Raw genomic sequence first — 14609 nt, 5'->3', positions numbered from 1 at the left:
ACATACTCCCCCCCTAAAACAGAAAAATTGGCTTACTGTTTAGTTTTCCTCTCTTGCAAGAAGAAAAATGGAAGTTGGCAAACATTGTGGTAAGGCAGGGAAATCACTCCTGTTTGAAACTGTGAGCGCACGTTTTGGGTTTTTTGGGGTTAATGGTGGTGGCTTTTTATACCCACCTGGGTTATTCTTTGCCTGCAACTGGCCAAAACATCAAAGCCAGCCATCAACCTCGCCTTTAGTTAATGCAAACATCGGCCTTCAAGATAGAAAAAGGCCTGGCTGAAATGCCTCCGTAGGCAACACACAACCCAACACAACAACACACAACAACAACACATATCATCTTTAACTTGTGGTGTCCTTTTCCTAACTTTTCCAAGCAATAGCAAGCAAAGAAAACACAGCCAACGCCCGTCTTAGGTGCATAAACAACATAATTATCAGCCTGTTTTGAATTTTTTTTTTTCCCGTCCGCTTGAAGCCGACGGTTTTCTGTTTTACGTTGGAATGGCCCTAAAATTTGCGGTTTTCCGGTCCTCCGGCTTGGAAACGCTCGTTTCTTGCTTGTTTTTTTGGGCAAAAAACTTAAAACAATAACGGAGGAGAACAGTGGTGCCGTTTGTAAATTTGAATTCAATTATGCTGGTTGGCTTGGCGTAACGTGGGCTTTAAATGTGTTGCCGCAGGAAAAAAGGAAAAGAAATTGTTTAAAAGCAAAAATTTTGCGAAAGGCCGCCCCAACCAGGCAGCCCGGTTTCCTAATCAGGGAGAAAGAGATCCACACACACAACACACAACAAGTAGATGGACAAAAAATTTTGAAATTTTCAAATGGTCTCTCAAACCCTTTGCAACACGCAAAAAACAATATGGTTCAAAAAATTAACAAAATCCACCACTGCAAGCCAACAACTGACATTCAACATCAAGAAGAAGCAGTAAAAATGTTTTTTTTGGAATGGGGCGGATGTATTTTGTTCAGTTTTTTCCTGGCCGTGCCGCCAAAAATGTCCAAAGTGCCGGCCAACCCTGAAAAGGCCATTTAAATTGAAAATTAGAATTTGGAAATTATCATGAAAACGGCCAAAGGCAAAGGCAGCCAAAAAAACAAGAAGAAAATGAGCCAGTCATTACGGGTTGTTTGAAGCTTTGTTTGAATGCCTTTATTGCGCCAGAAATCTTCATTTTGCCCGGGTTGTGGTCCCATTGCATGAATGCTAATCCTGTTTTTGTTCCTGTTGTTGGGATTGTTTTTTGAATTGAAATGAAAGCCGAATTGTTTTGGTTGAATGTCTCCCACTCGCTGGGTTTTTTCTGTTTTTGGCTCTTTGTAATTAACAAGCAAACCATGTAATAATTTTATCATTCCGCTGCTACTTTCCTTTTTTTCAAAGTACCTGTTTTTAACATCACCCGCCGGTGGGGACAGCGCTGAAAAAAAACAGAAAGACGTGTTTTTTTTTTTAATTCTTTTACAAGCAGAAAAAATGTTATTCATTGTTTTAACAGAGAAATTAAATTCTTTTTTAGTCCAAAAACAACAATTTTAAGTGTTCGGAATGGGCAGCGTGTGTGTGTATGTGTGTTTGTTCCAGCAGCCATCAAGGTTGGACTTGCTGACAGGTACTTTCTCCCTTTTTCCTCCACCTCTGTTTGTACTTTCTTGAACTGCCAGCAAGTTCCTTTATGATTGATTCTACACATACATTTCAGGTCTCTATCTCTCTTTATACACACACACACACACACACACACACACACACACACACACACATATAGATATGGGTATATGCTTTTTTGGCTGTCTACCTGTCTTTCCTTTTAACTCCACTTCTTTCTGTGTTTCCCTTAAAGACTACGAAGGCAACACACTCCACATTTTTCACAGGCTGAATTTACAGAGCTAACAGTCACAGTGTGTTTATGCTCTTAAAAATGATTTGAGACTCACAGCACTGGTGGGATTGATGTTAGGCCTCTCCATGGCGATAGTGATGCAATTGAGGAAGATGATGACCAACACAATATGGTCAAACATCTTGTGTGTGATGATCCTATTGCACAGGATCCGAAACCTGACAGAAAATACACAGAAATTTGAAACTTCAGTGACACTGGAAATTGACTTAACATATAAAACAAGCAAGTGTGCGTTTTGGTATGATAAAATGATAAATTACCCCCCAATTACTGCCTTATACTTATAACCAGAAGCTACATATATATATAAATTAGTTTTATGATGTGACAATGCTTGGTTAGGTTTAGGCCTCAAAATGACTTGGTTAGGAGTAGAGAACATTGTGGTTTGCTTTAAAATGACAACTTTGCTAAGGCTAGGGGACTTGCGTCATCATGGTGACAATAATAAACATGTGTTTAAGGTTAGGGAACGATTGTGGCCATGATAATGTAGAGATGCATGCACAAAGGAAAAGCACACTGAAACACAACTACTTTTAAACATTATGAGAGATTTGGATATCAAAAGGTTTTTGGACATATATCAACAAATACACAAATATCACAACAATGACCTCTTCAAGAAAGTGGTTGAACGAATGGAAGAGGGAGGCTATGTTTGCACAGTCGAACAAGTCTGCCACTGGTGGAAAACTTTGAATAAAACCTCTTTTGATGCAAAGAGGCAAAATGGCTTAAGCGACTCCAGCTTTTCCACTTTTACCACGGGAGCAGTACGTCATTAATAGTAAGGTATCGGAGTATGCACAGCTGCATACAAACTGGACTATTAGTGGAATATTCATTTTCAACAGCTTAGTAGGAATATTGTCTTTTTCAGAATGAGGGCAAAAAGTGGAATATTTTGTGCATGTAAACATGTCAATGTAAATACTCATGCAAACACCTAATGCCACTCCAAATTGCAGTTTAGTATGGGCGGGTTCTATAAAACCTCAAACAGTATTACATACTGTACAAGGACATTTATGAAACACTGTGCACACCAGTAATGAAAGATTCAATTTAAGAGAGCTTGTCTCATGTAACTCTGTAATGAACCGCTGTACAATTAGAAGTCATTAATTATGCCTGACTTTCATTACACGACATGAAAAGTTTCCCAGGCTTTGAGCTTGTGACAACAGAGAAAGAAAGAGGGAACGCTTGTTATATATGGCACTGGAAAAGGATTTAACCGTGCATCAAATCCACTTTGATGGCTCATATCTAAGTGTTCAGTGGGGGACAATATTGTGAGGCTGGGATCTGGATTTTTGGCTTTATTTGACAATGAAGACACCATTGTGTCAACACTGCTGAGTGTTTGCTGAGTCTGTGTGTGTGTGTGTGTGTGTGTGTGTGTGTCATCTGACTGTGGTGATTATTATGCATACAGTATACAGACTAGATGAGGTAATTCTTCTTTTCTATCTGCACACCAGAGCCTTGATGCTGTGTTTTCCTCAAGCAGGAGGGAAGGGAGGACACATGGCGAACACACGCCTCCGGTGCCAGCTCCGCTTCCTACGCGTTTTGAGGGGCCAACATCTGACTGAACTTTAATGTCAAGTTCAAATGGGCCCCAAGACTTACAAACCTGCATGCACCAAAAACCTGTCACCCCACGCCCAAGCAAGAAGCAAAAATACCCCTTTCTGTCAGACCTTGGATTTGGAAAAATCACTGACATCTTGATGTTTATATAAAAAGATTTTGACAAGTGTTTGAAGCTTTCCACTCTAATGATATTTACTGACCTTTTGAGTTTTCTGACATCAGTGCCTCAATTGCTTCTAAATGACAGTTGACATAATTGACTTAAATATTGATTAGTGTCAGGTTTGTACTTTTAAAATGTCACCAAGCACGTCCAAACACTACTCTCTTACAAATTTTCTCATTTAAAGTTGTAAATCTATACTTTCTGACTCTTTTTTTTCCACTAAACTGATTTTAACACAGTCAATCCACTCTTCAGTTTCTTCATCTTCATTTTTTAAGTCTTTAAACATGTCTATGGTCTTTTTGCACTGCATTTCCCAGAAATACCCTACCACTTCAACAGTGTAGGTGGTAGTGTTTGCTTGGATCCTCTCTCAGCTGTAGAAGTTTGAGTTTCTTGAGGCAGTTTCCCAGGCAGTGGCATGGCCTCTTTGTGTAGAATAGCTAGAAAAGATAGGAGCCGCTCTTGCTAATTACCCAGTTCTTCTTTTTCTGTGCATTCCAAACAAACCAGAGCCATAAACCGCAACACTTCCTGTGTGCTGGATGACTGCTTTCTAAGAAAGAGCTGGCATATGCTGAGAACAGTTCGTGTATTCTTCAGCTATCGGCTGAATCGCTTTTATGTTACATCAGTCGGCACTGGAAAGTAGGAACACAGAGAGTTTTGACATAAATATGCCACAGATCATTACTTTCACCTCTTACTGTAATTCTGAAATGTCCTCCCTGCTGTTTATTTGTTCTATTTTTATCTGTATCTTATTCTGTGCTGCAAAGATGACCCACTTCCCCCACAAGGTTCAGTCTAGTTCCACATAATCTTATCGTGTACTGTATGAGGGACCACGTGCACAACTCTCAGTGAGCCCCACACATCCCTGGTTCCAGTGTTTGAACACTACATCACAGTATGCTCTCATAGCCGGGCCCACTCCTCCGCTCATTTAAAACTTTCCCTGCAGTAATCATCAGTAGCAGCGGTAACAACGGCAAGCACAAAGGCAGGTTGAGGTGAACTCAGGTCCATGTGAAAAGCCGCTGGATTCCGGGCCTCCCACCACGCTGCTGTCTCTTGATGTGATTGTGAGCACAGGCGGGCGTCCACCGTGGTTCAAGGCCAGAATGGGCGCCACACAGAGCCTGTGTCCTCAGTGTCACTCTCAGCGACAGCCAAAGTTTGTGGCCTGCTGCGATTGAAAGCCAGCTAGAAGCCCGGTTTGAGCCAAGATCCTTCAGTTTTCTTAATACTCTGACAATAACAGGCTACAGGGAGCTTTTCCTATTAACCTTTTCCAAATTATATAATACAGCCAACAGAGAGGAGAACCATTCGAAACTTTTAAAAAGGCTTAAATTCACAGATAGACTCTAGGTCCTCAATGCAAATCAATGGAAAAAATATTCATACTGATAAAGATGTTGGCTGCCTCCCAGTGATTTTACTTTTAAATTTGAAAGGAAATTTAAATTCTCAATTCAGGGAAATATAAACTAAATAATAAAACTGCTGTAGGACATATTTCATTTCAAGTCTCTAGGAGAATGTTTCCCACGGCAGCCAACATTTGTCTTCCATTGTGTGCTACAGACTAAAGAACCTAATAGTGTATAGCTTATAAACACTGATACAAGTAATTTTTCATGCCCATACAGCGCTAGCGTTTTAAGTGTTCTGCCACTTTACAACAGCTGCGATTTAAACTCATCATGGTGCGTCTCAACTCATTTGTAAATCTGACAATGGGGATTATTTTATACTGTTTCTTAAAGTCATTCAATTTCAAACATCCACTCATTTGGCCATTACATGACACTGGTGATGGCTAACATTAAGTTCTCATTGGGTGGCTGCGGCGGGGGACTCATTGTTTGATGTTTAATTAGCATGTTGCGGTGCCGTGGCGGCAGGCTGGGGCCAGCATGTTCCTTGGTGTTGCCTTCACAGCCACATCCTCTAAACAGACAGCAAAGATGCACAGATCAAAGCCTCAGAAGGGGAGGAGGAGTGAGGGAAGAGGGGGGCGAAGGAGGTTGGGAAGCTTTGGATTCAGCACGTGGCTGAGATAACACGGAGCACTCAGTAAGAGAAACTCCTTTCCTCCCTTTGCTCCTACTTACTCACCCCTGACATGGCAGAAATGTGAAGATAAAAGAGACTTTTAAAGTGAGAATGTGGGAGGGAACAGAAGTTGATATAGGAATGACAGAAAAAATTGCTGTGCTTACAATGCGGCAAAAAACCCTGTGCCATTACAGTCAGCATTATGGGATCAGTCAAATGCAATGTTAAGAATCCTCTTCTTGTCAAGAATAGGGCTTAGTCTTTTACTGTACACTGATAACAAAAGACTATCATTTAAAAAGTGCTGTGAACTTGCTAATTTTTGCCTTTTTCTTTCCATTTTTAAAATATACCACTTAATTTATTCAAGCTGCCACAGGAGGAAGTAGTGTACAGGGGCTTTCCTTTTGGAAACTTTCAGAGTGCTGTGTACCCAGAACTTCCATAAATATGTATAAACGCCCATATTATGGAAAAAGAATTGCAGGCAAGAAGTAGAGTTATGGGGGGAATAATACCTTGACTCTGGAGGGAAGAGGTAGAGTGACCAGCTGTCTCTCTGTTGACACCAATCGGGCTGCTTCTTCTCCATCCAGCGGACCAGTCTGGCAAAACGACCCTGGAGGGATTAGGCAGTGCACAGTGCATTCATTATTCATATGTTCACAATTTCCTGTTGCATATTGTGAGCAACAATCATTCTCCACAGATAGAATTTGTTTGTTCTTACAACACTGTTTGTTTCTTTATTAAAACAAGGTTGGTCAAAAACGGGGCCACCTACAAACAAACACAGCTTGGGATCAATAAAGTATATCTATCTATCTAAACACAAGGACATGCTTTAGCCTGATATGATATGCAAATTAAAATGCATAGCTGATTCCAGCTGAGATAATATATTTTTAAAAATGATTATATAAATTCTCTGATGAAATTCATTTGGAGAAGGCTGTAAGACAGGGCTTCCTTCTTTCCCCACTCCTTTTTGCATTGGCAATAAGAGAGAAAACAATGAAACAATAAAACTTCATTTGCAGATGATCTTTCACTGTATTTAACTAATTTGGGAAAATCCAAATTATCTAAAATTGTTGTAACGTTTTTTTATACCTGACTGTTAAAGCCCCTACACCATTAACCACGCCCTGTACCATTATTTAAACCAATCCTAATACAAACCCTAGAATCCCCCCCCCCCCGTCTTTGACATGCTTGGCGGGATATTTTCGTCGTGAAGACAAGTACAAGCAAACATGCAGCCAAACTGACCAGGCTGGGCTCCTCTTCTGCATTTTCGTCTTCAGTATTGTCCTCCAGAGAGACGTGGGTGGGGCCCAGGACTGCCGGAGAGCCCTTCCCATTGCAGTCGCTGTGCCCTGGGGGCCGCGAGTGGCCTAGTGAGGGCGGCCTGGAGCTGTGCATGCTGGCCGAGCGGTACAGGTAGGGCACCTACACAAGGAAAGGGTCTAATGTAAATGCTGCAGTCTCATTATATTTGCTTTGTGCGGGGCTTTTAAATTGGTTTAGATTGGGTAAGTTCTGTTTAGGTTTGTTATCCTCGTCCCTGTAATGTCCTTTCGGTTTGTTTTCTCTTTGGCTTTGTAAAAAATTACAAAAAAACTGCACCATGTTTTGTCCTGCAAAGCAACTTCCCTCTAAGCCAAAAAGCAAGGGTCCTCCAATGGTGTATCCCTGAGAGCAGTGAATGCAGGTTTCTTTTCCAGCCAAACATGACAGCAGGTAAGTTCCCTCATTAACATTCCATCTGCCAGAGGGGACTATTTATCCAGCAAATCCGCCTACTCTAATCTTTTCTCGGAAGCAAAATATGAGTAAAGAAAACCAAATTCAGCCTTTTGTGAGTGATAGTCATTTCTGAGTCAAGTCGTGATTAATGCTAACCTTGTTACCTCAACTGGTGTTCTGCAGAAGGTGTTTGTGTTTGTCTAGGTCGATAAAACTAGCTAACCTTTAATTATATTAAGGTTAAAATGTGTAGAAATATGTCAAAAAGGTCATAATGTTTGTTTTTACACTCACACTCTAAACGCTGTATGAGTTCACTGTGGCATTTTCTGCTTAGAGCTATGACTAGGAATAACACTTTAGTACATCAGAAGAATGCCATAAAAATCTGACAATATAATTTTAAGATGCATTCTAAAATGTACTACTGTCAAGTGAGCAGGACGTCCAGTTTGTGGAGACTGTGGTATTATCGTAGTTCCTACCCCAATTGTGCTCCAAGTTAAATGTTATGCAGTACTACAAATACCCCAGAGAACAGTGAAAGGTAGAACCTGATTGACGTACAGCATCTACCTGCAACAGAGCATCAGGGGGCAAATCCATGGAGCTCCGAGTTTCTACTGACTCCATCCTCCGGTGTCGGGGCCCTCTCTGCGACTGGGACATGGATTCCGTCCTGGCCAGAGAGGCGTCGTCGTCCTCCATCAACCCACCTCCTCCTTCTCCTCCACCTTCCCCATCTTCTGAGCTTGAGCCACCCTCCCCGGAGAGGAGAGACCTTCGCTCCCCAGACTGCCGCTTCTGGCGTTTGAGTGACGGGGCGCGACCCAGGCTGTTCCAACTGGCCCGGCGGCTGGTCCAGCCGCTGCCGGAGCTACATGGGCCATGGGGAGATGAGCTCCGGGCACTGGTCTGCGGCGGGAGGACGGCCGTGAGGGCGATAGGAGGACAGAGTGATAAAAAGCAGGAGAGAGGAAAAGAATAACAAGGGACAGCAAGTAAAAGTGTTGATCTTGAACCTTAGCTCTCTGGCAATGTTGTTCTTTCATGCACATGAACCAAGCTGAATTGGATTGACTCGGCCTGACGTGAGCTGAATTGAATAGAGATTCACGCTGACAGGCAGACAGCAGCAGATGTAGAGATGTGGGCTTATTTTCTCAGGTCTTTAGCCCGATCATCATCTCGTCAAATAAAGAGTGGCAATGGCAGCAGTAAGAGTGTCGGACCGCACGCCACATTAATCATCATCAATCATTATGACTTCCACACATCAGCAGGACACATACAACGAATTCAGAAAGACACTCAGGGGAAAGCTGGATGGTGGTGGGGGCTGGGGGTAATTCCTGGCACTTATCCCTTTACACATGTATTAATGCTGGCTTTCTGACATCCTGGAACAGGGTTATTACACTTGATAACTGCCACATGCTTTTGGTGTGTGTGAGAATAAATATACGAACCGGGGATTTGTCATAGCAGGCTGGGTCTATGGAGACGCTGCTGCCTCGTCGGGACTCGTAGTCCAGTATGGGATCACCTCCGACAGGCAACTTGGGTACAGGCATGGGGGTGGCAGCCGTGTGGGTAATTACAGGTGGAGTCAAGCTGGTCTTCAGGTCCACGTGGCCATTTACAGGCACTACTAGTAAAGAGAGTTAGTTAGGAGTGGATAAGAGCAAAGGGGATTGAAGATGACCGAGGTTTAACGTATAGAATAGGAGAAAATGAATGAGATCCAAGGATAAAGTGGCAGAAGTCAGAGACAAGGGACAGAACAAAAAAAGAAATAAAAATTGAATAAAATTGCAGGAGGAAAAGCAGGAAGAGGTGGCGCACAGGGAGGAGTGCCACAGGGGTCCACCCTCTGTAACGTAGCACAGCACACTTAAAAATGGATGCCTCATACTGTTACTGAGCAACATGAATATTTCAGCAGGGCATTAATCTTATGGGATGCGTGGGAGAGAATATTATGTTTGGCAGTAACACAAATACATGACATGCGGAGGGCAATGCAACTTTAATAACGCTAATTCCTCCGTCTTCCAACCTTTATCCGAGGTCTAGAAGATGTATATTAGGCTCTTCCAGCTATGTAAGCAGTTTTATACAGAGCATCTAAAGGGGCTGAAGGGGAGATGATACCGTACGTCTGGGAGTTGTACTCCATACAGTAGTGTTTCCAATGGGCTTTTCAGTCTGCGCAAACAGTAATTAGAGGGGATGGGAACTGGCGTATGAGGAATTATGGATGAGGCTGCTGTACTGGTTTGATGTTGCGCAGGGAGACAGCAAGGCACGTGCCCACTGAGTATGGTCGAAAACCAATGGGGAAAAGACTGAACAGTAGACCGCAGACATGGAACAGGTGGGGCAATGTTTGCACAGGGTACTTTAAATGCCTCCGACCTTACTTGCTGCCGTAGCGCAATATTTTACATACATTAAGTAGGGAACACAATATGTAATCTGCAGGGATCTAACAGAGATTAGAGAGGGAAATACCAGCAGTTAACTAGGCAAACACAGATGGTGTTTTAATAGGGGTTTAGATAAATCACAAAGGGTTGAGTTAAACCCTTTGCATTCCTCACTGATTCAAGCAAATACAGTATGTGTTGTCTGCATACATATGTGCAGTTAATTTGCATTCTTCACCTGCAGAGGCCGACAAATCCTTCTTGCTGCCGTTAACGTCCTCCATACTTCGTGCGCAGGAATCGATCTCCGAACCTGATTTAGAAGCATCACCCTTGATACACAAAAGCACACACAAAGTGTTAGAGAAAAACACCTCTTAAAGTCTCAGTTTCTTAGTAGAGTTAACAGAAAGCAGGGTGGAGGGGGGGTTGAAGTTGCCTCTGAGCACAGATCACTGCTTAGCTGTATCTCAGTCGCAAATGTCGCATCAATCCTTGTTCAGATCTGACCTAGAGGCAACCTCCCTCTTGTAAGCAGGCCGGTGAGGTATTGGTCTCCCTGATCCCAAAATTCAAAGGTCAAAGGGTACAGAGAGAGGGTGAGAAAGAGTAACTGTGTAAAATGTCTTCATGCAAGGAGGCGCATAGAGAAACCACACTGAGACCCAACCAGGCAAATGCAACAAAGCAGTTTTCAGAGAGAACCTGGCCAATATATTGAGTTCAATTTATTGTGCAAAAACACTGTGGCCGCATAGTAATTCTTTTTACTTGCCGTGACCCGTAAACAGCTACAAAAGAGCTTCAGTGTGGTTGCTAGATCTACAATTTTCACACTTCACAAACACACAACACACTCTGAGTGTACTTCTTGTGGTGTAGAGCAATTTGTAAATCAGCAACCCAGTTAGACTTTTGTCAGAACAGCAGAACTGTTTATGCCTTGTTTTGTTCTCTATCATTGTTCCAGACAGTGAAGTCAAAATGAGTTTTTCTCAGTATCTCACATTCACATATCTTCCTACTCCTCCTTACTATCTTCCACAGACTTGTCTCAGGCTCTTAATTATTCTCTTCTAGCCTCTGTTTCACACTGCCTTCCATTTACAAACCTACTGCAGTGAATCTCAGAGTTTCTGCTTGTATTTGTTGCACTATGCCAGAGCCTGCAGACTCCATTAATATGTGCGAGGGTGCCAGGTGGATGCTGGATTAATAGAATGCCGACCCAGTGAGTCAGACCTCTGTGGTAGCAAAGTGAATAAACTGTGTGCAGAAAAGCCTCGGGACCTAATCACCACGCACCTCCTTTTAAACTAACAAATTACTTTCTTGATACTTCCCATGAGTGTGAGAGAAAGACAAAGTGGCTGTCGATATATTGCATATTGTATTTGTTTACTGATGGCGTGTTGGGTATGGCTATCTTTGGGGCACTTATTTGCATTTTTTTTCTTGTAGTTAAAGCCACTACTTGTGTGCAACAGACTGATTTTCCTGGACCTGTGAAGTGTGGGAAAATTAGGTAAGGAGAGCGGACGCTAATGAAGTAGGAGGCCAGTCAACTCAAGGGCTGCTTGGAGGCTGCCGTGGTTGCCATGCTCATCATGTTTTTGCATCTATTTATTTATCACAGTGGCTCGTTCATGTTTAAAAATGCGGTAGGAAACATGGAGCACATAGGAATTTACTGCTAATTTGTCTGTCACTGTTATTGCTCGTTCTGTATTTAATCTCACATTGATAACCAAAAGGGGACAAACAGCAAACTTGCATATTTGTGCACCCGGAACCAGAGAATATTTAGCATTTTCAGCTAAGTTAGGTATGGCAATGTCCTTTGGTCTGTTGGTCCACCATTTTGTTCCAGAATTAAATACATCAACAACTGTTATAGATGTTGTACAAACATTCATGGTCTCCACAGGCTGAAACCAACTGACACTGGTGTCTTTTCCTCTAGCACCGCCATAGATTGATACTTATGCCTTTTAGTTAAATACCTCAACAACTATTAAATGGATTGGTACAGACATTCAAGCTCTTCACAGGATGAACTGAACCGAGTTACTCAGTAGTCAGATTGAAAAGGTGTAATGTCCAACAGTGTTAACCCTAGACTACCCTTCTATTTTTTAAGAATACTGTGCACTTAACACAGAAACATGGTAATTTCCTTGACCAATGACTGGTGCTTTCTTGTATTCTTATATATTCTTATATAACTGTTCCTCTGATGTGGGTGACTGTTCCGTTTTAGTACTTCTTGACCTTAGTTCTGCATTTAACACAGTAGACCATCGTATCCTAATTAAGAGACTATGTAATTGGGTAGGTATATCAGCATTAGACTGGTTTTCATATTATCTTACTGACAGAAGTTCCACTGTCTCCATTGGAGATTTTGTGTCCGATTCCTCTCCTCTGTCCTGTGGTGTCCTGCAGGGCTCATATTTGGGGCCTTTATTATTATTTTTATACTTGCTGCCCCTGGGTCAGATCAGAGACAGATTTAATATAGCATATCATCTATTTGCAGATGATATCCAAGTCCACTTTTTTCTTGAAACCTAGTGAGACGTTCAGGTTATCTAGGCTCTTGGACTGTGTTAATGCTATCTGGGACTGAACTGTAGAAAATGTTCTAAAGCATGACTACTCACTAGATCAAATAGACAGTCCTGCATTACCCCTATACTGAGGTTCCTTCACTGGCTCCCTGTTGCATATAGGATACAGTTTAAAACTCTCACCCTTACATACAGAGCTTTGCACAACCAAGCTCCTGTATATGTAGCTGAACAACTGCAACCTTACACATCAACTCGCTCCCTTAGATCAAATGTGCTAAATTTTCAGTCTCTCCCACGCACCCGCCTCTAAGACCCTTGGTGATCGAGCTTTTGAGGCAGTAGCACCTAGACTGTGGAATGCTCTGCCCCCAGTCTTGCGGTGTGTGTATTCTGTAGACAGGCTTTTGGGTAATGTACATGTATCACGTCTGCATTTTATGTTTTTATGGCATATTTTTTATTGTATTTAATGCATGTGTATGTATGTATGTGTGTATATATACATATGCATATATATATATATATATATTTTTTTTTTTATGCTTTGTATATGTTGTGTATATATATATATATATTTATACACTGCTTTATTCTATTATGCATTGTGCCTCCATTGTTGCACATTGCCTCTGTAAAGCACTTTGTGACTTATGTCTGTGAAAAGCGCTCTATAAATATATTTTACTTACTTTTACCTGCTCAGAGGCAACTTTGTCTCTTTCTGCCCTTTCAGTTGTCAGGCTGGTTGAACCATTGTACAGCATTTTTCTGCATGTACAAAACATTACTTTTTCTGCAAACTCTTCATACAAAATAGCATCTATTTGTAAAGAGGACTTTCTACATCTTAAAAGCATGAAAGAGCATTCAAAAAATACACACTAGTCCTCTAAGCAATATGACTGTACTGAATCAAGCTTTTGTGGCAGGCTATTCCACACATTTAAACAGTTTAGTGTATATTTTAGAAATGTCTGGGCATAGAGATTATACTGCAGACAAATGTTCACACATCCACCATCACACAGACATACTGCTAACCAAACACACATCCCACACCCACAACAATTTATCACCACACATAAATTTAAAATAAAATCTGTTTTAACCACAGCAGGAGCCCCTCTCCCACAGGGCTCATCAACCCACACACAATCAATCAGACAGGACAGCTGTGATAGGACAAACCCAGTGGAGCACTATTAGCACTAAGCATTGTGGGTGCTCAACTTTACTGTATCTCCTTTCCTTTTCCTGTGTTTTTAGGTAAAGGGGGACGGGTAAGAGAGGAGAGGAGCTGTGTTTTTGGTTTTGGTTTTGGTTCCTGCTGAGCGCTGATCACTTAGGAGCTTGTATCTGCAGTAGCCTCTGGTCAGTGTAAAGGTCAGTGTGACAGAGTGTGAGAGTGTGTGTACTCACAGCAGTTAGGTCAGGGGCTTTATTGTGAGGACCTTGTAGTATGAGCTGACAGGCCCAGGTGAAGAGCGACAAGACAACCTGACCTTCTCCTTTCTGAGGCACACAGACTAAAGCTGTGTTTCCACCGCAGTAACGTTCCCCTGGGACATGGAAACCTTTAAAGGAACACCAACCGCACGGACCAGTGTCTAAATTAAGTGAAGGGTACGTTATTTAAGCCCCCAAAATGTCCCTGCTTGGGGGTTGGTACTTTCTGAAAGTACAGGAATTATGGGAAGTGGTGGAATACTAGCAGCATTTTATTTCAGCCACCTTTTTTTTTTTAATCTAGTTTGTTTTTTCTTCAACACATCAACACTGAGTTAGAGAAGAAAGCAGAATCAACAGAAGGACCAATGACAGAGTCTTGGCCTTGTTGTTGTATAGTCACATGCATAAAAATACGTAGACAGCTGTTGGTTTTTCATACGTCATTACGGATTAATTTGTCTGAAACATAGACAGGAACAGGCTGAAGGAACCTTTTAGGTTTGTAAAAGTTCAGGGAACTTCACATGGAAACGGGGCTAGAATAGGTGGCTTTAACCAGTGTTTGGAAAATTGAGGTTCATCACTTTACTTAATTTACAAGGGGTTTTCCACTGGCTTTGAAATAGTCTAAATGTAATACTGATGTCTCTATATTAC

The 14609-nt window shown here is 41.9% G+C and overlaps 1 protein-coding gene across 1 annotated transcript in view; it reads right to left on the bottom strand.

Moving 5' to 3' along the window:
- cacna1g (calcium channel, voltage-dependent, T type, alpha 1G subunit) overlaps positions 1–14609 on the bottom strand; it is a 155722-nt gene that overhangs the window by 61189 nt on the left and 79924 nt on the right. The window contains exons 14-19 of the mRNA XM_035670064.1: positions 10169–10262; positions 8971–9149; positions 8078–8416; positions 7025–7204; positions 6271–6371; positions 1952–2075 (exon numbers count right to left, since the gene is read on the bottom strand). Of these exons, the coding sequence (XP_035525957.1) occupies positions 1952–2075; positions 6271–6371; positions 7025–7204; positions 8078–8416; positions 8971–9149; positions 10169–10262 (1017 nt within the window). The remainder of the gene's footprint in view (positions 1–1951; positions 2076–6270; positions 6372–7024; positions 7205–8077; positions 8417–8970; positions 9150–10168; positions 10263–14609) is intronic.

Source organism: Morone saxatilis, unplaced genomic scaffold (assembly GCF_004916995.1).
Source record: "Morone saxatilis isolate NCDOM2014 unplaced genomic scaffold, NCSU_SB_2.0 Contig1, whole genome shotgun sequence".
Classification (NCBI taxonomy): Eukaryota; Metazoa; Chordata; class Actinopteri; family Moronidae; genus Morone; species Morone saxatilis.
This window is presented reverse-complemented; position numbering and strand designations above follow the sequence as displayed.